The 26,668-nt window shown below is 41.2% G+C and overlaps 1 protein-coding gene across 7 annotated transcripts in view; it reads left to right on the top strand.

The window, feature by feature from the left end:
• The window catches only part of ZNF462 (zinc finger protein 462), a 99,771-nt gene that overhangs the window by 41,201 nt on the left and 31,902 nt on the right, over window positions 1–26,668 (top strand). For 6 of the 7 annotated variants that reach the window (XM_054179059.1, XM_054179054.1, XM_054179055.1 and 3 more), the window contains 6 exons: window positions 1,788–2,039; window positions 2,532–8,020; window positions 8,889–9,053; window positions 10,605–10,879; window positions 13,935–14,053; window positions 18,354–18,545. In XM_054179059.1, coding sequence (XP_054035034.1) covers window positions 1,820–2,039; window positions 2,532–8,020; window positions 8,889–9,053; window positions 10,605–10,879; window positions 13,935–14,053; window positions 18,354–18,545 — 6,460 coding nt within the window. In that variant the 5' untranslated portion in view covers window positions 1,788–1,819. The remainder of the gene's footprint in view (window positions 1–1,787; window positions 2,040–2,531; window positions 8,021–8,888; window positions 9,054–10,604; window positions 10,880–13,934; window positions 14,054–18,353; window positions 18,546–26,668) is intronic. The other variant, XM_009911696.2, reaches the window with a different exon arrangement.

Here is a 26,668-nt window from a genome sequence, read left to right as displayed (position 1 = left end):
GGCAGCTTAGTGAGTCTTAAAGCTTCAGTGACGCAGGGACTCATATCTCTTGAAAGTGTGATAAACACATTCAGCAGAGCTGTGGCTTGTTTGGCTGAGATGAAAGGACTAAGCTTGGGGGATGGGTAATGAAAACTGGATGATCTGCTTTTCTGTGAAGTGCTCTAAATGCAGGAGTCGTCTGCTCCATGGAAAAATTTGTTTTCAGGTCTAATGGACTGTGCTAAAGGAGACGTGGGGTGGGGCTTCACTCACTGCTGTAATTTGATCCAGAGCAGATAGCAACCTCTTCCACACAATTTGGTCTGGTGCTTGCACATAAAAGCTTGAGTATTTCGATTATTGTAACTTAGTTAGCTGAAAAGAAGCTGCTGCAGCGCTCATTTTCTTTATTGGTGGTGGGAGGGAGAAGGGGGAGAGAAAGGACACAGTGGAGCCTGCACAGCGATGTAGATAAATATATAGAGGGCCTCTGCTCTGATTGTCCAGAGTTTGACTTCCTAGAAGTTTATTTTAGCAGTCCATGAGAAGAAGCATTCTGTGATGTACAATCCTGATGCCATACTCAGTCTTTTTTTTGAGTGTCCTAATGTTTTGGAGCTTTCTTTCTGTGGGAGTAGCTTTATGCTCTTCATGGAATTTTCAGTGCTTTGGGCTGTGCTTGTGTCTTGGACCTCTCAAACTCTCAGTTTATCATCGTTTTCCAGTGCAGCACATGAAAACTTGAAGAAGTAATTCCTGTGTTAACACAGGAAGGTGGTTCCTGTTCCCAAGTACTGCACAGGGTAGGAGGGTCTTAAGTCTTTTGTCTTGCTTGTGCTTTGTGTCTCTTTCATGGCAGTGCATAAAAATACCAGTCTCTGGGTTTGGATTAATTGGTCTCAAATGGCACCACCATACATCATGTTACCATACCTTACATTGCTTTGTATTTGAAGGTATACAGACCTTTTGAATAATTCAAGTAAGTAACGATGTGTCAGAGCCTCTGTAACTCCTATATTCATTGTGGTTTTCGCTATTTTTCATATTCTTCTCTCCATTGCTGTCCTCTTTTTTATCCCTCTCCATTCCCCAAACTGCAAAGGCGCAGACGTCATGTCCCCAGAATAGGCTAAAATGAATCTGTAAATATTTTAGCAAAGAATGGAGATGCCCTTACAAAGCTTGGTGGAAGTAGGGCAGAGTGAAGCATTCTACCTTGGCTTCAGGTAGTTGCCACTCACCTTCAGTTATGTCTAGGTTTTCCACAAACACGAGTACTGATAGGATGCTGAGAAGGAAGGCAAGTTTGTTTTTCTTCCTGAGAAGGCTTTTGATCTGTGGCAGTGAATCACAGAAGACTTGGCAACTTCCAGGAAGGTTAGAGTTGGTCTCATAAAGCTACTGTCTTTCAGTTGTAATTTTCTGTGTATGAGTGGGAGTAATGTGCTGTTTCTCTGTCATGCATGTGGTCTTTGAACAAGACAAACTTCCAAACAGCAGCCCTGACCTGTGTAATGGAAAAGCCAAGAGGACAAAATCCTTTGAATCAATTGTTGCTTGTCAGAAAGCTGACCTTGTAGAGTTGAGTCAGCAACTTGTGAGCTACCTAGATAGGACTTTATGTGAATCTCAAATGATGCCTCTTAATATGGTAAGCAAAGGCTGAAATTTATGCTGCAGTATTTGTGGAATCTCTGGAAATGACAGAGTCGTCATAAGCTTGATACTACCTATGTTCAGGATTTGTTTCAGTGGCCTTGCTGTAAAACATATCTTTTCTCTTCTTTGTTCTTTTCTTCCAGAATTTGCTAATGTAAGAGATCATACCTGAACCATGGAGGTGCTGCAGTGTGATGGCTGTGATTTTCGAGCTCCATCATATGAAGATCTAAAAGCCCACATTCAGGATGTTCACACTGCTTTTTTGCAGCCAACAGATGTCTCTGAGGAAAGTCCTAGCCAGCCACGGTCTGGTTCCATGAATGCTAGCAACCAGACTGAGGTTGAATTTTCTTCTGTAAAGGATGAATTTGGAATAGCAGATGAATTAGCAGGTAAATCTCAACTCTAAGACTGATTTCAAATCTTAAGATCTCAGTTCTAGCACCCTGTGGCTAATTTCAGTGTATTTTAGTTTCTACTTTCTAGGTGATTTAAAAAACTTGCATTGTCCATATTGTTTTATTTCCCCAGCTGATTTTCATGTAGTTCATGGCACTGCTTTTTGTTTTTCAAATTTTCCTGGTGGTTCATTGCTACCATGAACCATGCTGAACTTTTATTAGTGTACTAGCATTCCTTTTTCCCCAAGATTATTTTGGAAGTTCTCTATCTCAAACTGTACACCACAGTAATACATATGTAAAAATGATGAATAATTATAATTTTTCCAAACATTGCCAGATAAGTTGAGCTCACCATAAGTGACTGATTATTATCTGTTCAGCATGTGGTTGCATTTTTATGCAAACAGGGTGAGTGGAGGAAAAAAAACCCTCTTTACTTGATTTTATTTATTTACATATACACCTTAATTCTCATTTTAGGGCAAAATGCAACAAGTCAGATGGGGACTGGAAGTTACTATAGCCAGAGCCAGACTTTCTATGGTCAGCACTTGGCTCCAAATCCTAAACCAACCAACAAGTTTTTCCAATGCAAGTTCTGTGTGCGTTACTTCCGTTCCAAAAACCTCCTCATTGAGCACACACGAAAGGTTCATGGAGCACAGGCTGGGGGGAGCTCAGTGGGGCCACCAACTGCTAGTTCCCTAAATTACAACATCATGATGTATGAAGGGTTTGGCAAAGTTTTCAGTTGCCAGTTCTGCACCTACAAGTCACCCAGGCGTGCAAGGATTATTAAGCATCAGAAAATGTATCACAAAAGCAACCTGAAGGAGAGTTCAACTCCTCCTACTCCAACTGCTGCCACTGCTATGTCTGAATCAACATCTGCTTCTGTGCCAGTGCAGGACCCCTGCAAGGAGCTGCCTGCAGAGGTTGTGGAGCGGAGCATTTTGGAATCCATGGTCAAGCCCCTGACGAAGTCTAGGGGCAACTTTTGCTGTGAATGGTGCAGCTACCAGACACCTCGAAGGGAGCGCTGGTGTGACCACATGATGAAGAAGCACCGCAGCATGGTAAAAATACTGTCAAACCTGAGGCAGCAACAAGATGGAACCGGTACACCTGATGTACAGAGTAAGAGTGCCCAGAATGCCTCTCCAAACTCTAACTATATCTCCATGAACACAACGGGACGTGAGATGTCAAATGCTAATGTCTCAAACTTCAGGAGTTCTGTGGGCAATTCTCTTATCAGGCCTAACTCTTCTACATCTTCCAAGTTTTCTTCTGTGTCTTACCCTCAAATGAAGCCTAAGTCACCTCACAACTCGGGCATGGTTAATTTGTCTGACAGATCTCGCTATGGAATTGCTGATATGACAAATTCTTCTGCTGACCTGGAAACAAGCAGTATGCTAAATGACTCCAGCTCAGATGAAGAGCTAAATGAAATGGACAGTGAGAATGGCTTGAACTCCATGGATCACCAGACCTCAGGAATGTCTACAGAGCAGCTGATGGGATCTGATGGCAACAAACTATTGGAAACAAAGGGGATTCCCTTTAGAAGGTATATGAACAGGTTCCAGTGTCCTTTTTGCCCTTTCTTGACGATGCACCGCCGAAGCATTTCCCGTCACATTGAGAACATCCACCTGTCTGGGAAGACAGCTGTGTACAAGTGTGATGAATGCCCTTTCACCTGCAAGAGTTCTTTAAAGCTTGGTGCTCACAAGCAGTGTCACACAGGAACAACATCAGACTGGGACACTATGAACTCTCAGACTGAAAGTATTGCCTCTTCTTTGAATGATAGCACAGTTTCTTATGAGAGTGGAAATATAAATGGCAGGAAATCAACTGGAATGATGGAACCAGTGCAGTCACAGCAGCAACAGCAACAGCAGCAGTCACCTCAACCCCATTCACAGCATCCATACAAGTGCACAATGTGCAACTACTCCACCACAACTTTGAAAGGCCTCAGAGTTCATCAGCAGCACAAACATTCATTCTGTGACAACTTGCCAAAATATGATGGACCACCAGTAAATGCACCACAAGAGAATGAGGCAGATGCTCACCTCTCTGCCAGCACTGTGAAGAAAAGCCAGACCTCCATACTTGGCCTCTCATCTAAAAATAACTTTGTTGCAAAAGCACCTCGGAAGGTGTCAAATGACTTCCCTTTAGATCTCTCTCCAGTGAAAAAGAGAACTAGAATTGATGAAATAGCAAGCAACCTGCAGAGCAAAATCAGCCAAAACAAACAGCAAGAGGATGCTGTGATAAATGTAGAGGATGATGAGGAAGAGGAGGAGGACAATGAGGTGGAGATAGAAGTGGAGTTAGACAGAGAAGAAGAGCAGACAGAAGCAATGATCGAAGTTTCCAGTTCTTATGCACCTCAGCAAATGTGGGGCAGAGAGGCTAGTGATTCCCAGAAGGAGTCAAACTTCAGAAGCATGCAGCATGAGTACAATTCTACAAATGGAGCAGAGATTGAGCTCACTTTATCTGAAGATGAGGAAGACTATTACTCTTCCGTCAGTATGAAGGACCATCAGAGCCCTAATGCCTCTGTTCTGGGGAGCCAGTCAAACATGTATGGTACTGATCAGAACAATGAGAACGCAGACTTTGGTGACTCTGGCAGGCTTTACTATTGCAAACACTGTGATTTCAGCAACAAATCTGCCAGGAGTGTTAGCACCCACTACCAGCGAATGCATCCCTACATTAAATTCAGCTTTAGGTATATCCTGGATCCCAATGATCACAGCGCGGTGTACCGATGTCTTGAGTGCTACATTGACTACACAAATTTTGAAGACCTGCAGCAGCATTATGGAGAGCATCACCCTGAAGCTATGAATGTACTGAACTTTGATCATTCTGATCTCATCTACCGCTGCCGCTTCTGCTCTTACACCAGCCCAAATGTTAGAAGCCTGATGCCACATTACCAAAGAATGCATCCCACAGTGAAAATTAACAATGCAATGATATTTTCAAGCTACGTTGTTGAGCAGCAAGAAGGGCTGAACACAGAGTCTCAGACACTGAGAGAGATCTTGAATTCTGCTCCAAAAACTATGGCAACCTCCACCCCCATGGCTCGCGGGGCTGGTGTGCCAGCTGGTTTTAACAAAAGTGCCGCCAAGAGTTTTAGTCCTGAATGTGAAAATCAGAAGGAACCTACAGTCAACACTGTGGTTGTTTATGACTGTGATGTGTGTTCATTTGCAAGCCCTAACATGCATTCAGTCCTGGTGCATTACCAGAAAAAGCACCCTGAGGAAAAAGCGTCGTATTTCCGGATTCAGAAGACCATGCGAGTAGTCTCTGTTGACAGGGGCTCTGCTCTGGCTCAGATGGCTTTTGAGTTGGGGACACCCATATCCCCAAAACTGTCCAGCTTGTCTTCTCAACCTTCACCCCTTGCACCCCCAGAACTCATTACGGAACTCTACTATTGCAAACACTGTTCTTACAGCAATCGCTCAGTTGTGGGAGTGCTTGTCCACTACCAGAAAAGGCACCCAGAGATAAAGGTCACTGCCAAATATATCAGACAGGCACCCCCTACTGCAGCGATGATGAGAGCTGGTGAGATGCCCCCTGGTATTCAGAGGACACCAGTGTCAATGCAGCATTTGAGCCGGGGTGGATCTGAGACCTCTGTGAATCCTTCTGAGAATGAAATGTTCTTCTGCCAACACTGTGATTATGGAAATCGGACTGTGAAAGGCGTGCTCATTCATTATCAAAAGAAGCATCGTGACTTCAAGGCTAACGCAGATGTGATTAGGCAGCATACAGCCACCATTAGAAGCCTTTGTGATCGTAGCCAGAAGAAACTGGCTGGCAATATGCCTGCTCACACCTCTGGCACTGAACGGGAGAAGTCAAAGCTGAGAGCCCTCAAATGCAGGCAGTGTAGCTACACATCACCTTACTTCTATGCATTGAGGAAACATATCAAGAAGGACCACCCAAACCTGAAGGCCACAGTCACATCTATTCTGAGATGGGCATTTTTGGATGGCTTGATAGAAGCTGGTTATCACTGTGAATGGTGCATTTATTCACACACAGAGCCAAGTGGTTTGCTCGTGCATTACCAAAGGAGACATCCCGAGCATTATGTTGACTATACCTATATGGCAACTAAACTCTGGGCAGGTCCTGATCCTTCCCCTCCTGCCCTTGTGATGCCAACAGAGATAAAGACCTATAGATGTAGAGACTGCATTTTTGAAGCATCTTCCATTTGGGATATCACCAATCATTACCAAGCATTTCACCCATGGGCCATGAATGGAGATGAATCTGTGTTGTTAGATATCATTAAGGAGAAAGATGTTGATCAATCCATCCCACAGCCTGATGAAGCTGGAGTCAGGATGGATTCTGAAGACCAGGTAACGACGTCACAGATTGATCAGGATGCAGAGTGTGTAGAGGATCCCAGCCTTTCCCAGGACAAAGCTATCCAGCTGGCTTCTGCAAACCCTGCCATATCCTCCACTCCTTATCAGTGTACAGTTTGCCAGTCTGAGTATAACAACTTGCATGGCCTCCTGACACATTATGGCAAAAAGCATCCTGGAATGAAAGTGAAAGCTGCAGACTTTGCTCAGGATATAGACATTAATCCAGGAGCTGTATATAAGTGCAGACACTGCCCATACATTAATACACGTATTCACGGCGTTCTCACACACTACCAGAAACGGCACCCATCAGTAAAGGTCACTGCTGAAGACTTTGTGCATGATGTGGAGCAGTCAAATGATATTGCTCAGAATGATGTGGAGGAGACAAGTAGGATTTTCAAGCAAGGCTATGGTGCTTATCGGTGCAAACTCTGCCCTTACACCCACGGAACACTTGAGAAGCTGAAAATTCACTATGAGAAATACCATAATCAACCTGAATTTGATGTTTTTGCTCAGTCACCACCAAAGATGTCTGCCTCAGTGGAGCCAGACATGGTCACTGAAATAAAGATCTCCCCAGAAATTACAGTTGAGGATATTGGAGAAGTCTCTATGGCAGGACCTCATTTCTCCAGTTCACATTTAGTGTCTCATACAGTTTTCCGGTGTCAACTGTGCAAATACTTCTGTTCCACCCGGAAGGGGATAGCTAGACACTACCGTATCAAGCATAATAATGTCCGGGCACAGCCAGAAGGCAAGAACAACCTCTTCAAATGTGCTTTATGTACATACACCAACCCTATCCGCAAAGGGCTTGCAGCACACTACCAGAAAAGACATGACATTGATGCTTACTACACTCACTGCTTAGCAGCCTCCAGGACGGTAAGCGACAAACCCAATAAAGTGATCATTCCATCTCCTCCTAAGGATGACACTCCTCAATTAAGTGAGGAGCTGAGGAGGGCTGTAGAGAAGAAGAAGTGCTCACTTTGTTCTTTCCAGTCTTTCAGCAAAAAGGGTATTGTGTCACACTACATGAAGCGTCACCCAGGTGTTTTCCCTAAGAAGCAACATGCAAGCAAGCTGGGGGGTTACTTCACTGCTGTGTATGCTGATGAGCATGAAAAGCCAGCTCCAGTTGAGGAGAAGAATGATTTTGAAAAGCCTGAGGTGGAGACTGAGGCTCAGGAAATTGAGTGGCTTCCCTTCAGGTGCATAAAATGTTTCAAGCTGTCCTTTAGCACAGCAGAGCTGCTGTGCATGCATTACACTGATCACCACAGTAAGGATTTGAAAAGGGACTTTGCCATACTGGCAAGTGGCACCCGTACTCAGAATGCTGTCTACCAGTGCAAGCACTGTGATATGAAATTGCATAGCACGGCAGAGCTGACTGCACACTTGAATGGTCACAATGAGGAATTCCAGAAGCGTGCCAAACGTCAGGAGAGGAGGAAGCAGCTTTTGAGCAAGCAGAAATATGCAGATGGTGCTTTTGTGGATTTCAAACAAGAGAGGGTAAGGATTTGTATGTCTGGTTTCTTTCCCTGCTTCCCACTCCCTGCCAGGGATGCCCACTTGCATGTTCTTTTTGAAAGCCAACAGGCTAATGAGTGACTCAGAGCGTCACTGAGCTCCATAAGTCAGTCACACATTCTGCTTTAATTTCCACATCCATCCTCCACATCTCCCTAGGTTCCGTAGGAATCTGCTGCTTACTGCTTCTTGCAGTATTTTCTTCATCTTCTTTCCTTCCTCCCACCCTTCTGGAAGGCCGTCTGTATCTGACAGCTACTTGATCTTTTGTTGCAAGGCAGCCATGTACTTTGTTGAAGATAATTTACAAAATGTGCCATCCCCTTCTTCAGTGGAACTCTGAATATCGTAACAGTTTCCTTCTCAACCTTCTTTCCCTCTCAGTATGTTTTCTGGTTATGCTGTCAATGTTAATGTGACATGACTCTCTCCGGTGACTGATGCTTTGGACAGTTGCCTCATAAGCAGAAAACCAAATTTTTGCTCCTTTTCTTGCCCGCTTACCCCCTTCCTTTTGCTTCAATCTGAAATATAGTCGCTGTGGAAAAGATTTGCACAGCTATTAGGGAAGTCTTGGTGTCATGGAAGAACACAGTTTGAAGCCAAATTGAATGATCTTCTAGAGGACTTCTGTTATGCAGAAACTGTTGGTTTCTCCTGCAGAGATGCCCATCCCGTATTCTGGAGGCATTAATAGATTTCAGTAAAAATCAGCCTTGCAGTTCTGCAAAACAGGACAAGTGTACATCAAGCATAATTTAATTTCCCTTCAGGTGTAAAATCTGGTCTGTGTTCCTAAAAATGAGATAGCAAAGTATACTTCAGTGATTTGTGCTTGTATACTCAACAGGCTTTTGGACATTTGGAAGATATTTCAAAACTTAAGGAGAGGAAGGTGATTGGCTACAAATGCAAATTTTGTGTGGAAGTCCATCCAACACTTCGAGCCATCTGTAATCACCTCCGCAAGCATGTCCAATACGGGAACGTCTCTTCTGTGTCAGCGGCAGTAAAGGTAAGAATGCTTAAATGGTGACTGAAGTTGACTGAAACTTCTTGCACTGTTCAAAATAAAGGACTTCTTGAAAACCTCTTGTGAAGTTGAATGGGTTTTGAACTGGGTACTCCAGTTCAGCATGATGTTTTAATCTAACGCTAAGTTTCTGAAGTGCATTTTGTTTATTTTACAATGTTTTAACTCTTTTCCACTCTTGATCCAGGGGCATGAAGACTATATAATTCTATTTCTTCTCAGCCGCAAAGGAGTTGATGTCGATGACCGAAAAACTTGGGTTTTGAGCAGGAAGCTTTATCTCAGCTATTCTGGGCTACTTTTCTGCTTAGTTAAACCCTGAAAGAGCTGCCCTTTTGTTTTTTGTTGTTGGGTTTTTTTATAAGAAGAGGAAGTGTGCACACACAAATGTGCGAAGTTGCTTGTGGTACACCCTTCCATGTGAAATTTGCACAGTGGCTCCAAACAAAATATTCAGTGGCCAACTGAAACAGTGGCCCCATTCAGGTGATTAGGTGTAAATGTGTTGTTACTTTCTCTTGGTGAAAGGGGATTCCTTCTGGTATATCTCCAAGGACAGGCCATGCTCCACTGCCCAATTTCCAGTACATCTGCAGGAGTAGTGAAGTGCAACAAGGCTGTGGGAACTAGCTGTGTATTCTGTCTCCTCCTGCATTGAGTTCTTGGCAAAGAGTCTTGCTGCCTAAGGGTGCTTCTTTTGTGACATTATCTGCTTGTTGTGATGAAGCCAAGTCCTTAGCCTCACTCATGCTACCTGAGAGAGCTTTCACCTTTCTTGCTACTACCGACAGATTTACATACTTTCATCCTAATAGGCCAGTTCCTTGTTTTGCTTTTTTTCTCAAGTGAAGTTTATGAAGGGTATTACTCTTTTTAAAATGTTGTAGCAGGGAACAACGTCTGAAAACCTTGGCCAAAAGAAAGTGGTGGAAATACTCTCATAGGTTATTAAAGTTGCTGCAAAAATGCATAATGCATGCCCTGGTTAGTAAAGGGAAAGGAAAGTTAGGGAATATGCATATATAAAATATTTTTATTTTAAAAGAAGGTTCTAGGTTTTTAGAGTATGAGCTTCTTGTGAATTTGACACTGATGAACAGAGTCTGCTGTAGACTGGATCCCTGTTACAGTCTGCAGAGTAGCTACCCTGTAAGTCAGAGCAAATGAAACTAAAATTAACTCACTCTATACCTTACTAATATTTATCTGAAACTTTAGAAGATTCACATCAAGACTGTTGAGGGATAGTGGACTCCCTTTCTTGTGTTTTGGCATTATCTGACTCAAATTTGATCAAAACCTGAGATTCTTTTTTCCCATATACACCTCTGCATATAATGGATACAATTTTTTTTTTTTCCTTCCTTAGAGTAGGCTTATTTCTCAGAAAGCCATTGGTGTGGAGCTTGTGTAGGGATATATTTAGAAAAATAATGCAGTAGTAAACTTAGCCATTATAATGAACACATGGGAAAGACTGAGGGGCAGAAGGGAGAGACAATTGATGGCTTTGGGGGGGTATGTGTTTTTTAGCAGGAAGCTGAAGATTCTTCAGACACAACTTTGATGGAGGGTTTTGAGGGAGCCAAAGACCCTGGCATTATGGAATTTACAGAAGCTGAATTTGGAACATCCTTGGAAGATGAAACCAGGCCTGGGGGCTACTACTGCAGCCAGTGTGACCGGGTTTTGATGTCTATGCAGGGTCTGCGATCTCACGAGAGGAGTCACTTGGCTCTGGCCATGTTTGCCCGGGAAGACAAGTACAGCTGCCAGTATTGCTCCTTTGTCTCTGCTTTCAGGCACAAGTAAGTTGTGGCTTTTATTTTTGTTTTCAAAAGAAGCACAAACTGGCTCTACTGTTTTGTAGGTTGACATCGAAGAGGAGCACACTTGATCATGAGCGGTGCTTTTCTCAGCATTGTGAAATTTTTCATGCTGCAAAGTCTTTGGCTATCATGAGTGGCTATTTTTTTGCATGTAGGGGAAAAGTGTGCAAGCAAAAGAAAAAGACTTCTTTCAGTAGGCAAACAGTGAATCCCACCACTTACCCAGCTTTGTCAAATGCGTGACACTCAAGAAAAGGAGAAAGAAGTATTCTCCTTGTTAATTTTTCAAATGTCATATAACTACCTTGTTTATAATTGCTACAGCTTTTTGTTGATGGAGGCTTCATTTATAATGTTAAATAGCTATAGTAAACTTACCTTAAAATCAGAGTTTTAAGTTTTTTTCTTAATTATGGTATACAATTTCAGCCTACAAATATTTCAAATTCACACTAGTGTTGTATACTAGTGCCTACCTCAGCCTGCTTCCTTGTCTGCTGGAGTATGTGAAAAACACGCATTTGTCATTAATAGCCAGGTTCCTTATAATTTGTTTGCCAGAGCTTCATCTTCTTAAAAAATTAATCTTACACGCACACACACACAAATATATATATATATATATATATATATATATATATATATATATATAAATAAAAATATATATATATATGGCATGCCCCTCAAAAATGGGTTGTTTGGGATATTTCCTTTATGACGTACTGACCTACTGTGGGTGATCCTGCTCTGGCAGGGGGATTGGACTAGATGATCTTTCGAGGTCTCTTCAACCCTTAACATTTTGTGATTCTATGTGTGACATCTTGGACTGACTCAGATGCATGTTTTTTCTGATTTCTGGTAAGAGTGCTGCTTACATGCTCTTAAGAGAAGAGGAGGATCCAGGTGTTTGTTTGATTTAGATTTTCATAGCACTATCAATAATGCTTTTAAATTTGGTGAAGTCACTATTTGGCAGTCAAGTGCATATGGGAGAGAAAGCATGATATCAAACATTTTTTAACTCTTTATGTTAAAAAACATCTCTGCTGGTGTCATGGTGTTGCAAATTGATGCCACATTTTGGTCTGCCTTATTGAAAAGGTCCATGCGGTTGACTAACAAACAGTAATAAAGGGACAGGGGGAAGACTGGGTGCTACAGGGTGTATTGTTAAGCCTGACAGTAGATGAAGCTACTTCCTAACATAGCATGCAGAACCTGTATTGTTTGCTTCCAAAATCAAATTTATGCTGAGTTAGGTTTCCAGTTACTGTTTCCTGCCTAGAATGTGAACTAAAGCTATGTCCTACAGGTAGAAGGACAGGTAAGTCAGAAAGTGTCAGGGAATAACTGTACAGTTTTTTATTTCTGGTTAAATTATTCTCTTGGGAGATAGTCTCATAGACAACCAAGCTGATCGTTTAAATAGCCCACATTTCTCCCAGACTGACCAAAACTTAGTAGCCTGCCTTGTGTAGAATTTCACTTGCACAGTATGTGCTTGTGAATACAGTTTTAATGATTACTGTGTAGAATGTGTTAAAGTATATATTCAAAATAGCTTGATATGTAATACATACATCTTTGGCAGTCTGATCTAACTGTTAAGTAAGCTCATTCCCTGACAGCTGTTTAAAACAAGTTCAGTTCTATGTAGTATTCATGGCAATTGTTTGATATCTTACTCATTTAGGAGACTTCTTCCCCCAACCCTGTTTCTCTAGAAAAGCTGTACATTTTAGACATGTGTTTTGGAGGGGTTTTGTTGTTGCTTGTTTGTTTGTTTGGGTTGGGTTGATTTGTTTGTTTTTGTTGATTTGGTTTGGTTTTTTTATTTGGTTTGGTTTCTATCATCAGATCTTCAAATGCACAGACTTCAATGTTAATTCTTGTAAACAGGGATTTTCTGGCTCAGGTTCTTGTCAGTGTTGGACTAAAGATCCTATGACAATCTTGTGTAGTGTAAGAGAGCTGGAACAACTGCCGCTTGATCTCTATGTGCTGATATTCAGTTAAAAAAAAAAAAAAGAGTTTAGGAAAATAAAAAATACACCCTGAAATACATCTAGAATTAAGATGGTCAGTGGGTGATAGTTACAACATATTGTTAGTCCTCCAGTGATCTGTGTCTGCCCTGTCATTCTTCTGTCAGTTTGCATAAAATGGCTCAATCTAAAACTAGATCACAAAGAAAGAATGTGTCCAAAGACTGGAAATGTTTACAACCCAAGCTGAAATTCCCTACCTACCACCTGGAGATTGTGAATTCATGGATGTCACCCACATTATAGCAGCTACAGAGGTCTGCAGGAAAATGTGGAAAACGTCCTTTTTTCCCCTTCCAAACATTACTGAACTGTTAGAAGAAACTGGAGATAGAGCAGGTTCTGATCACCCCCCAGTACTAAGTATGCTAGGAGCTTCCCTGAAGAAAGTAAAGGCTGGTCTTTGCCACCCCTTCTTCTATTGTAGAGCTTCATGCAGAATCTCCCACACTGTTACTTCTGAAACTGCTGTCTTTTAATCCTGGAACTCATCAACTGCAGCCTACTGGCACCCTCCCCCAACCAGGATCTCTAATCTGCTTTTGCTGCTGTAACCAAAAGAAGGCTTCCTCAGTAAAGCTGGTCGTGTTTTTTTGTTTAACTTCATCAACAGGACAAAATGGGACATATTTTCACCAAAACATTTGCCAGGAGAAAAATGGTATAATGATAATTTTACTATTTATGGCTGTTTCTTGTTTCTTCAGCTGGTCCTTTAAGTCTGGATCAGGCATAATTTAGTCTATACTAATATCAGCCCTTATTTAAATGGCTTGTTTTCTGCATAGCAGGGTTGGTGTCAGTTCTGCTCCTTTTCCTCAAATCAGATTCTGTAAGCAAACCTATTGAATTTTAAGAGTATAAGAAAATATAGTTGAGTTTGGTCTCATTTAATTCATCATTGCTTTTAAGTGTTTTGCTTTGCATCTGAAGGAATAATTGAAATAATTTTCCCTTTTGTGTTTCCCTATTTTTCTCTTTTCAAGTCTGGATCGTCATATGCAGACCCATCATGGCCACCATAAGCCGTTCCGTTGCAAACTGTGCCCATTCAAGTCCTCTTATAATAGTCGCCTAAAAACCCATATACTCAAGGCTCATGCTGGTAAGTTTTCTCACTCACTTTTGCATTGCAGCAGCTGAAATGGCCCATGTAGTCTTGCTGCTGATCAGAGATGATCGTTTGAACCACGTGTTTTCTCACCAAATTTGGGTAAGATTTTCAAAGGGAAGTTGGGATTGGCCAGACTGTGCATCTGCTGGACTCATCTGGAGTTTGGATAATGTTTTTGGAAGGCTAAGAATTTAACAACAATGATGAGTACTTTAAGAACTTTATCGTTTTCTTCTATTGTCTTTCATATGAATGATCTTTAAAAAATCATGATTTCTACTTTTTTTGTTTTCCACAAGAATGTAACAAATCCACTTATACCATCAATATCTTACCAGATTGATAGTGAGATTTTCTCTGCTGTGTTTGTATTTATATTTGTGCTTTAGGTGACTCTGGGAAAAGGATCATGGGTTGCATCTTGGTTTTGGCAGTCTTATGCTGGGTTTCATGTTAAGACCAAACACTGCAAACTCTGGGAGTCAGGTCTGTGGGCAGCAGACTGTAAATGACACGATTCCTTTACTATGCATGGAAATTTGTCTTGCAAATCTCTTTACTGCAGAAATGAAATCCATACAAGCAAGCCAACAGACATGCTTCAGATGAAAAAGAATTGGGAGGGTGATGTGTCATAGAGGATAGGTCACCTCAAAGTGGTGAAACTTTAATTATTGAAAAGTGCAATACTCAGAATTTCTTCATCTTTATTCTTTGGCCCTGCCCTCTGGGACCATCATGTATCATGTGTTGAAAGATTATCAGAAGATTTGAGTTAAGAAACACTGGCTTCCTTGGTTCCAGTTGCATCTTTGTGGTTAAAAAGACCAAAAACAAACCTTAAACTATAGTCCAAACATACATGCTGATGCAAATAATGGAATATTAACTAATTTAAAAACTTGCAAACTAGCTCAGTTGTTAGAAATTTTCAAGTAGAAATTCCTGGAACAGATGACAAAAAGGCTGGAAGTATGGTCCTTTCTTAATTATTTGTTTACATTGTCATATACTCAGGTTGGGGTGGATGAGGAAAGTAGGAAGAAAAGGCAGGAGGGATTTATAGCTGTCTGATGGTAAAAAAACAAAGCAAAACAAAACAAAAAAACACCACAAACAAAACCCAAGCCATTATTTGCACCATTGATCCAGGGGCCCTTTTCATCTACAAAAATGTAGGAGGGATTGATGGTTGCTTGTACTTTGTTTCCTTGATTGATTTTGGATTTCACAGAACTTGTGCCACCCTTTTCTCTATTTGAATGGGCATTGGAGATTAGCTTAAGTTTTGCCAACCTTCTGTTGTATGGAACTTTGGCATTCTGTTCCTTCTAGGAAACCCAACTCTGTGCAGCAGTTCCGTTTTACAGAGTCCCACATCCAGTGCAGCAGTGACATGGTTCTTTATCTTTGCCAACCATAAAATAATGTTTTCTTTATGTTATTATACAGTTGGACTACTTTGTGTGAACCTGCCAAAGTTAGCATGCAACTAACTAGTATTTACTTCACACTCATCATTGATTTATTTATTCTGAATTCAAGCTCTTGATTAGTAGACATTCTTTGGAGGACCATGCTTTGCATCATACAAGAATAGTTTCAGGGTAGCCTAGATACTGCTTGAACAATGACTTGCATAATAGAATTTCCAAAGGCTTATGATCTATCTCAGTCCATTTCTACCAAATGGATATTCACATCATAGAAAAATTGCTTGTATGTTTTTCAGTCAGAGCTTTGTCTTGTGTTTTGAGTCAGTCTTTAAGGAAAATACACTACTGAACCAACGTTATGAAGACTTTAGCTCAAACTGCCCAGTTTTTCAATAAGACAGTGGTTCTCTGCATCTCTCTCTTGTAACTCTTTTTCTTTCTCTCTTATCAGTCATCTCATTGCCAGTTTATGTAGGATTGGAAACTTAAATCCTCCGGTCTTTTATTCAGTCTGCCTCTCTCCCTAATTTCCTGGGGATGGGTCAAAATTCAGTGGACTATAAAATGCGTTCTTGCCTAACAGCTGATACGAGTCCGTGTTTCTGGCATTTGCTTTTCATGCAGTATGTGCCATCTCCTTTAGCATCAAGCTTCAATTTACAGTATTTCTAAATGAGCTCTCTGCTTTCATCTGAACTTTTCCACCTGTGGCTTTTGTTGTTGGGGTTTTTCTGGTTGGTTGGTTTCAGGCTTTGGTTGGTTGTTTTTTGCCTTGTTTCATTTATATATTTTGAGGGGCCTTTGTTTGCATTTTCTAGTATCTTTGCCTCACTGGTAATATTACTGCATGCCCAAATGGATAATTGTAAAAGAGTATTGGCTGTGCTCAGATGCTCTGTAGTCTGGACCATAATGCTTTGAGTACCTACCAAGTGTCATGACACATTACATCCAATTTAAGATTTATTTGTTTCTATTTGTATTAATATAATAATTTTAGGAAATGCAAAACTAGCAGTCAGAAAGTGCAGAAGGCTTCTGTTAAGACAAATTGTAGCCTTTTCTCTGCAATCAAACACATCCTTTCATGCTAATGTCCAGCTATATTGTTATGGCTGAATAATAGGTGTATTTATTAGTTGTTTCTACAATGCTTAATATATAATCACCTTCTATTTGAGTTAATGTCTTGTGGTGCTTTTAAGTTAATGGTTGATGCCCACTGTTGTCCATGAATCTTATACTGACAAACCATGAATATATCTGTATCTCACTGGTGTCTTATACCTCAGAGTTTCTTTTGTGCCTATATTATCTTGTTCTGTTGAGTAATGTGTTGTATGTGCTGTGCAAAAAAATTGTTTTGTTTATATTTCTAGAAAAAGGTAATATATAACTGATACAATACGGAGGTGAGAAATGCCGTTTGAAGAAATGTGAGACAGTTTCTTGTTTCACCACTTCAGACTCTTAAGTAATCTATTCTTTTTCAGATGTACCAAAAGAGACTTTTAAAGAGTTTGTATTTTGTCCCCATTGTTAGCATAATTTTTCTGGAAGAGAGGGGCGAGAGTTATTTATATGTGAGTTAGTTGCTGATGTTTTCAGGTGTGCTTACTCTGACTTGCTGCAATACATGTGTTTTCACATTCTCCTTTGATTCACTTATTTCTGGTGTTGGAAACAATGCTGTTTGAGAAACCTGTATGCTGAATTTATGATAGATGGAAAACATGTTCAGCTTCGTTCATTACCAGATCTCCTGTTCCGCTATTACTATTCATTAATATTTCACTCCTATATTAGTTTTGGCACTTTATGTACAATTCATATGTGCCCAGTGTTAGTCTTGTACATGGAAGTGTCACTTCCAAAAAAATAACTTGGCACCTCATGTTTTTTGTGTTGGGACAGTTTCACTTTGTGTTCCAATTGCCTCCATGCTTAATGCAAAGCAAGTCTTGTCTCAGGATTTGTTTCTTCTTATTTGCTGTCTCTGTGGCTCAGAATGTATTCAAAATTAAATTCACTACTGTTCATTACTTCTGTTCTTTCATTTCTTTTAGTTGGTTTTTTCATAACACACTTTCACATAGCCTTACAGATGCTTGCTGTTCTTGGTAATGCTGTGTTCACTTCTTGCGGTAAACCAGCCTTGAACTGATTACCAGATCAAAGAAGATTACTCCTGCATAATGGCAGTTTTTTCATAGGGAAAATCCAACCTTCCCCAAATGTAAATTACAACCCTCCTTTTTTCTTGTTTTGGTTGCTTGGTTTTGGTTTTTTATTTTCTTTTGTTTTGCTTGTTTGGGTGTGGGGTTTTTTTGTGAGTGTGTTTCTGGTTTGTTTTGTTTTTTTGAGGGACCTTGTTAGCATTTTGTGATGTCCATCTTGCTTCATTAGTAATGATTCAGGATATGCTGCATGCAGAAACAGATGACTTTACCTCCTCTTAGTTGCTGAGCTCCCAAAGAAATTCAGAAATACTATAGTTAAGTGACTCCATTTTCATCCCAGAATCTGTTTTCTTCTCATACCATGCAACACAGGCATGCTAAGAGTCTGGTCTCTGCTTTGTTTTTTATCCTCCCCCGCCTTTTTTTTTCCCAAACATTGGTCACTTTACAAGGATTTGCACTTGTCAGAATGCAGTACTTCAGCCCAAAACAGGTGTCTGTACCAGGAGACTACAGACAGCTCAAATGAGGAGATTCACATATCTTGTTCTCCTTGGGATCAGTCTCACTGAAGAGTTCGTGGCAATTTTACTGCCATCATCAATAAGAGAACTATGGGGGCCCCATTTTGTTTCTTTTGTGAGCTGATGACTTGCCTGTATTTCGCTCACCCAGGTGAACATGCCTACAAATGTTCCTCCTGCTCATTTTCCACCATGACAATCAGCCAGCTGAAAGAGCACTCCTTGAAAGTGCATGGGAAAGCACTGACACTACCAAGACCCCGCATTGTCAACCTTGCAGCCTCACACGCCCACCACACCTCCAAGAACCACACTCCTGCTGAAGAAGTGGAGGACTCTAATGGTAAGAGGTGCCTCAAAGCAAGAATTTTGTTGTCTACGGTGCCACTTAGTATTTTTCTTATTAAAAAAAGAAAAAAAAGGAAGGGAAAAGAAAAGGGGGGGGCCCACACAGTTTGCCCAAAAAGCAACTTCATTTGATGGTTTAAAAAAAAAAAAAGATTTGAAGTTGCATCAAAATCGAGAGTAAACATGATGTTGTAGGAATGACCTGTTTTAAATCCTCACCAGTTTATACTGCATTTACTTGTCCTGTCACCAGTTGACTTTGGAATCCGTCAGTGCTGGCTTTACTTCTTAGCAGAGATTGTAAATTTAGAAAATTTTCAAAGGAAAAGCTTCTATTGATAGACAGTGGGAAAGGTTTCACCTAATTTCATCCATGCTCCTAAAAAACATCCCTGTATCTTGTTAGTGGAGCACTTCAGTGAAATCGTGTGACCAAGCTTAAAATGTGAACCTGTAGTAATTTATTATTTTTCTCCTTGCTGCAGAGGACACCAGAAGTACATTTAGATACTAAGTTGCATTTGCACAAAGGCGAATCTGTGAACCATCTTCTTTTCCGTGCTTTGAAACCTCTGTTAACTGCATTGTGCTGCAGGAGTATGCAGAAGATATTTGGAAAGCAGCAGAGGAAGGAATGCTGTTAACAGAGAAAATGCAGACTCATAGAAGAGGTGTTGTGTGGTATCACAGCAAGCATTAAGGCTTTTTAAGTGGTAGCTCCTGAGGCATGTTTTGGTTGTCACTTCCTGCCAGTTAAGAACAGAGCTGGTCTTTGGGGAGAAAATAATCTTAATTCCTGGATGAGTTGTGTTCACGTGGGAGGAGAATGTAAGTGCCTATAAATAAAAGGATCAGACTTGCAGATCTTCAAGAAACTGGGATGGATGAAGGGCATGTTAGAAGAGGAAGGAAATAATGCTCTTTACAGAGGTCAAAGAGGTTCTTAGGGCTTTCTGTTGTTGCTGTTTTGCTTCAGTTACTGTTGAACTAAGGATGGGAGTTGAATATTATTAGTAATAACTTTGTAGTAATTTTGATCTCACATTTTACCCCTTCTCTGCTTCTTTGCAAAAAAAAAAAAAAATCATGAAGTGAGAAAGAGTGAAAAAGAAGAAATAAGTTCAAAACATGACAGAATGGAATTTAAAGAAAAAAACTAATCAGAAGAAAAACAGATGTATGAATAATACTTCTGTGGTTCAGGAAGTCACTCTTGTGGTCATACGGAAAGGTTTTGACCAGATGCTTTCAGACTACCTGTTGAAGGATTGTCTGGAACAGTGCAGCAAGGACTTCCTGGCTTAGTATTAAGTTAGACTTTTCTGTGTTAGCTGTCTCTTGTTAGCACTACTGTGTTGAGAGATAAAGAAGGACAATATCTAAATTTGGGAAGGAAGGTTCATCTTTTCCGCCTCCCCCCGCCCGTTATCCCAGGAGCTAAAAGTCAGGATCAGTGAAGTTAAAATTTGAGTGCAGATCTCTGCAGAAGACAATTTGCAACCCTTAGGAACTACTCTTGCAAACACATGAAATGATGGCTCTCATTTCATGAGGTTGACTTTGTTACCTAGATCTGTATTGTAGCCTGAAACCAAGGCAGAGTTTGCCCCAGTTAGCTTGATCGCCTTTAAACAGGGTTAATGGTTAAGTCACTTTGACAATAATAGAAGCCACCCACTGGAGAGCTAGTCAGATGAGTACAGATGTTACAATAATCATGTTAAGATATTCTGCATTGCTTGAGGACACAGTGACCTGTTTTAAGTAATTTTTTTACCTTCAGAAGTTGGCTGCAGATCAGGTTAATGATAATTATGACATAATTTATGTTTGTTTTCTAGAAGAGAATAAATCAAAGTCACTGTGGCTTAGGCCTGCAAGTTGCAGGTCATGAGTAGGACTTAATAAAAACTTGTCCAAATAATAGGAAATGCAGGTCTCTGTGACAAGCACTATTATGTCCAGCTGTAGCAAATATTAAGTGGGGTTCACATAGTGTGATGTAGTTGGGTTTTGACTGTGTTTGTATGCATATTTAATGTGCAATGCAAGCTGTGATCAAGTTAGCTCACTGAGGATATAAAATCGAATTAGGGCTGGGGCGAAAAGCAAAATAAAGGTTGTCTCACATTGCTATGAACTTATTTTGTAGGCTGGTAGGTATACAAGAGGCCAGCATAATTGAAATGGTGACAGGGTCAGTTCTTGTCTGTGGATGAATATTGTGATTGGAATAGGAAATAGAGAAAAAGGACTTGGGGAGGTTTCAGGAGTTAGCAGAACTCGTCTTGCCAATTGTTGAACCCTGTAAAGTGGAGAAGAGGGAAAAGGGTACTAAATTGTAATAGCAGAGTGCATATCTGAATAGAACTGTTCTGGGACAACAGCCCAGTGGAATTTAGGCTGATTTGCCTGTAGAAATTACTCTCTGTGGGACTTTTCTTAGAACATTTTTGTTCTTTTAAACTGATCTATTCATTAAAAGATGCAAATGTGTTTATGTTTTTGTGACTCAGCTCTTAGTTCTGAGTTGGGAGCAGCAACCATATCTGAAGTGTTCAACTTTATATCCTCCAGATGTTTTGGGTGCTTCATGCATTTTTTGTGGAAGTGAAGTTAAAATGGAGTATGTGCTGAACAGTTTAGGTAAACTCATCCCTGGCAGCTACATCGTCATTAGAAATACTGACAACCGCTTTGGCAGTGGTATGCCTCTCAGGCCAGTAGTGTAAGAAAGTGATAGTGTCAATCTCAGTCAGTGAGCAGAGAAGGTTTTCTTACAGACACCTGGTTTGAAGACACCACTTTTTGTATCTTAACTCTCTTTGCTTGTTGGGCAATACTTTGGTATGTTAGGAATGTGTTTTCACGGTATACTAATTTAAATAGAAGTATCTAGGGTTTTTTGCAGGGGTGAAGTGGTGATGTTTTGTTTTGAGGGTGTTTTTCTTACAAACTAACAAAAAAAAAAAAAAGAAAAAGGAAAGGCTGTTCAGCACTGAAACTTATCTCTGTTTTGCATAGTGTAGGGGCAGTGATTAATTTGTGCTGTCCAACTCTTCTTGAAATGATGAAGAGGTTAAAATGTTCTTTTGCTGTCCTGGTGGACACAGTCTCAGGCTGCGCCAGGGGAGGTTCAGGCTGGATGTTAGGAAAAAGTTCTATACAGAAAGAGTGATTGCCCATTGGAATGGGCTGCCTGGGGAGGTGGTGGAGTCGCCATCATTGGAGGTTTTCAGGAGGAGACTTGATGGAGTGCTTGGTGCCGTGGGTTAGTTTTTTGGCTGGTGTTGGATTGGTTGATGGGTTGGACACGATGATCTTGAAGGTCTCTTCCAACCTGGTTTATTCTATGTATTTTCTATGTATTCTATGGTGGTTTACAGGTTTTTCCCAATAGTAGTGGTAGTAGTAGTAGTAACAATAATAAATGGTAGTGTCTGGCTAGTTGTTTGTATTTGTGTGGGTGGCTTTTTTGTTTGTTTGTAGTCACTTATTTTCCCTTTATGCTGAAATGCAGCTTAACAGTTTTGAGAATTTATACAACAAAAATTCAACGTAGACTGAAATATTGCAAATTATTAGGAGGATTGTATGAATCCTCTAGCAAGAGGAATCACAATTTTCTTGAGAATCAGAGCTTATATTCATGTTCATCTGTGCCCAGAAGGGTTGTATGGATTTATTGAATATACTGTTATTTTATGGGGCAATATGTATCACAGATAAGGGTTTCCAGTGTTGCACTGTGGAGGGTCAGCAGAGCCAACATTTCCTGATGAGCTGAATGTATGGCAATAGAATCCTACAATTTGCATTGCCAAGGTATAACATTAGAAGACTAGTGTCATTTTCAGTAGGGAAGAGTTAGAAGCAAGGCAGAGGCACAAAAATGGTGTGATTGAACACTAGAAAACAGGAACAGGAGTGATAGGTACAAGGTGGTATCTGCAAAGTGGTTGTCACCTAAGGAGAAAGCCCATGGCAACAGATGCTGCTTGTATAAGCGATGGTGTTACACATTTCCTGGTATGCAAGAGCTGTGGAGGTGGTGAACTGCCTGCCTTCTATAAAGTGCAGAAATTAATGACTGCAACCTATAGTCATAAAGCACATGAAGTAGAATGACTTAATGAATTTGTTAACTGGTTTTGTGTTATGACTTCCCCCTCAGCAAAAGCTCTTGGAAACATGTGAAGTACTTCCCCAAAATTGTCCTGGCTAGTACTGCTGCTTTTTTGACTAGCTCTTTCTTTTGTGCAAATAGCCCCTTTGGCCTAACTGCATTGTACAGCAAAGTACTACTCCTTATTCATATGCCTGGCAGATTGGGAGCTTCACAAATGTGCTTGTATTGTGACTGTGTGCAGTAATTTAAGGTAAAAGTTTTTTCATTTTACTGATTATGCTATATTGAATAATATTGAATTGTCAAATTAAAACAGCAGAGTGAAAGTGAAAGACTAAAGAGACCTGGATATGGCTTCTAATGTCTTCTCAGTCATACCACTATTGCACATCCCCTTTTAGTAATGACTAATTTTTGAGATGAAGAATGCCACGCACTTTATGTATGACTTTGAAGCATGCTTTCAATGTTGTGCGAATGTGGTCTATCACTAACACCAGCACACATCACAAAACACATGCAGGGTCAGAACTAGAATAGCCATGGATCTCCCTCTTTCTTCCACCTTTCAGAAGAGAAGCGGGCTTTCCATATGTTCATACATACTACCCCTGATTTTGAATTTGTTTTAAAATGCATATCATACTTTGTGGCTGGCTGGCTTGTTTCTCCTCACATGCACTATTGCTCTTGATAAGGAATATTTTTGTAACCTTATAATCAGAGCACAAAGTTCCTAAAACTATCCTTTCTACCTTTGATGCTGTTTCTCTCATTGTTGCTCCTGTGTCTTAGTGTTCTATGGCTGCTGCTGTTTTAGCAAGACTGCAAGGGTCAGTCCTCACAGCACTGAAACACTGTTGGAGCAGAATAGCTTGTTCTTTGGAGTTAGTTTGGGGTCTCTGTGTGGTGGGTCTTTGGGGGTGGAGGAGGAGGGGCTTGGTCCCCACTCTTTAAAAGTTTGAGACTTTTTATTTGTCTGTTGTTTGACTGGGGAGACAGAGAGCCAGTAATGACTACAGAGCAAATTCAGGCAAATTCAGTAGCTAAGTCCTTTAATTGCAAGACAAGTTGGAAGGATGACATCCATGTTAAGGATGCACATGGTGATCTGCACACTGCAGAACGCAAGATGCCTCTGCTTTTGTAGTCAGAGTCAGGCTGCAAAGAACTGTCTGCTTGTTCTGCCTGTCTTGCTAGTTTTGTGCCCCATAGGAGTGATGCATGCTTAGTATGAAGCATCAGATTAAGTCTTCTTCCTTGCAGGCTGCCTTATTTACCTGCTATCTGTGTTCCTTCTTTTGCTAACCTAGAGCAAGTTTCTTCTTTCACCTCAGACTTCACCTATTTTTCATTCCCAGAGGTGCTACCACACTGCCTGTCAGTCTTTGTTAAAAATCTTTGGTGCTTGTTGGTGTGTCTTTCTGCTTGTGGCAAATGTTAAACTAATTATCACACATTGGATCAGATGGGAACTTTTTCTCCTGCATCAGATTGGCAGATTGGTGGAACAAATGCAGGTCTTGCTCACCTCCAGGTTTACTGAACAAACTCATGACTGTTTCAAGGACCTAGGGCACTGGGGAATACCTTCTTCTCTGCATCTGTCTTCCACTGTAGTTATTTGGCTTTTGGCCTTTTCCTGCAGTGCGGTGAGAACAGTATTGTGGCTAGCGAAAAGGAGGGAAATGTTAATTCTGTCACTGGCAGTGCTCAGAGGGGTTTGTTGTGCATTTTCCTGGTTCTCAGCTTTTTGTGCCTGAACTGAATGGGTAAAGGCAAAATTGCAATTTAACAGGGTGGAGACAGAAACTTGTGCATCTGGGAGAAGGTTGCTCTCAGTCTTTATATGGATTTGTCCAGTCTTCTGCAATGGGATTGCTGTGATACTGAAAGACTTGCCTCAGGTAGAAAGAAGAAAAAATAAGTAGCTTGGGTGGATCAAGTGAAAAATGTAGGAAGAAACATCTTCTGAATTCCTTCCAGGCAGGTGGAAATGACATGATTGCACCCGCAAGGGAAAGAATGAGGCATATCTAGATTTCTGTTAGATTTTTTTTTACTTGAGATATTTGTTTACTTTGGGCTCTGATTTTTATGGCATGAAGGGGCAGATGATACTGTTGTAGCTGTCACATACCACTGCTGTCCCTGGAATTCATGGTCATTCTATATGGAGCAAAAAGCATGCTGTTGCTGTGAGGTATGACTTTACCAATGCTGTGCAAGAGAGCATTTCAGCAGGCTGTTGGTCCCACACAGTAGAAGCTGTCTTCTGTATGCTTACTGATATTCTCCCTGTCCCCTGAGACTTTATATTGATCTAAAACCAACTAGAGGGATTTGATGTTTAATGAAAAGATAAGGATTCTGTCCTCACTTCAGCTTTGTTGAAATGGACATATGTCATCATCATAGTTGATGACCCAAAGTTTGATGTTTAACTAGCTGGCATTATTTCTTCTTCAAGGGATATTGTTACTACATTTCAGAACCAATGATTGAAAATACTGCCCACAGTGATCTGAGCTCAGAGCTGGTGACAGAGATTAGGACTTTCTGTTGGTGATGATGACGATGATGATGATGATAATTATGATAATGTCTGGATGTATGTTGGAAATCTCCAGAACAAATTACAAGTTCCTGAGTTCTGACTAGAATGGATCCTCAGTCTCCATGTATTGTCACTGTAATTTTAGCGCCAGTTTTAAAGCAGAATGCAAAAATGCAGAACTTAATAAAACTGAATTTCATTCCCCTCTTCATTTCAAGCTTAGAGGCAAGTGAGCTTTTAGGTGACATACATGTTTGTGGCTGTGACCTTGTATTATTACAAATACTTAAAGGAGCAGAGCAATGTGGCTTCACCAAGGGCAAATCATGCCTGACAAACCAGGTGGCCTTCTATGAAAAGGTCACAGCATTAATAGATGAAGGACAAACAACTACCCAGGCCTGAGCAAAGCCTTCGACACTGTCTCACACAACATCCTGGTCTCCAAGCTGGTGCAGTATGAGTTTTATGGATGGACCATTCAGTGAAGAACTGGCTTGATGGCTGCACCCAAAGAGTGGCTGTCAATGGGTCCATGTCCAAGTGATCCCTCAGGGATCAGTCCTGGGACCAGTCTTGTTCAACATCTTTGTTGGTGACATGGACAGTGGCATTGAGTGCACCCTCAGCAGGTTTGCTGATGACACCAAGCTGTGTGGTGCAGCAGACACACTGGAGGGAAGAGATGCCATCCAGAGGGACCTTGACAGGGTGGAGAGGTGGGCCCAACCCAACCTCATGAGGTTCAACAAGACCAAGTGCAGGGTCCTGCATCTGGGTCAGGGCAATCCCAAGCACCAATATAGGCTGGGCAGCAACTGGCTTGAGCATCCCTGAAGAAAAGGACTTGGGGGTGCTGGTGGATGAGAAGCTTAATATGAGCTGCCAGTGTACAATTGCATCCTAGAAAGCCAATCACATCCTGGGCTGCATGAAGAGAAGCATAGGCAGCCCCCTCTACTCCGCTCTGGTGAGACCCCACCTGGAGTCCTGCATCCAGTTCTGCAGACCCTATTACAGGAAAGATCTGGATGTGCTCTGGATGTCCAGAGAAGGGCCACGAGGATCATCAGAGGGCTGGAGCACCTCTCCTATGGAGACAGACTGAGAGCGTTGGGGCTATTTAGTCTGGAGAAGAGAAGGCTCTGAGGAGACCTTACTGTGGCCTTCCAATATCTGAATGGGGCCTACAAGAAAGCGGGTGAGGGACTTTTTATGTTGTCAGGGATTGATAGGACTAGGGGGAATGGAACAACAGTAGAAATGGGTAGATTCAGCTTGGATGTTAGGAGAAATTCTTCTCCATGAGGGTGGTGAGACACTGGAACAGGTTGCCCAGGGAGGTGGGAGAAGCCACATTCAGACGATTTTAAGGCTGGTCTGGATGTGGCTCTGAGGGACCTGGTCTAGTGTGAGATGTCCCTGCCCATGG

The sequence above is a fragment of the Dryobates pubescens genome, chromosome Z (assembly GCF_014839835.1).
Source record: "Dryobates pubescens isolate bDryPub1 chromosome Z, bDryPub1.pri, whole genome shotgun sequence".
In the NCBI taxonomy this organism is placed as follows: Eukaryota; Metazoa; Chordata; class Aves; order Piciformes; family Picidae; genus Dryobates; species Dryobates pubescens.
Note: the sequence above shows the minus strand (reverse complement) of the source record. Positions and strands in the feature narration are given on the sequence as shown.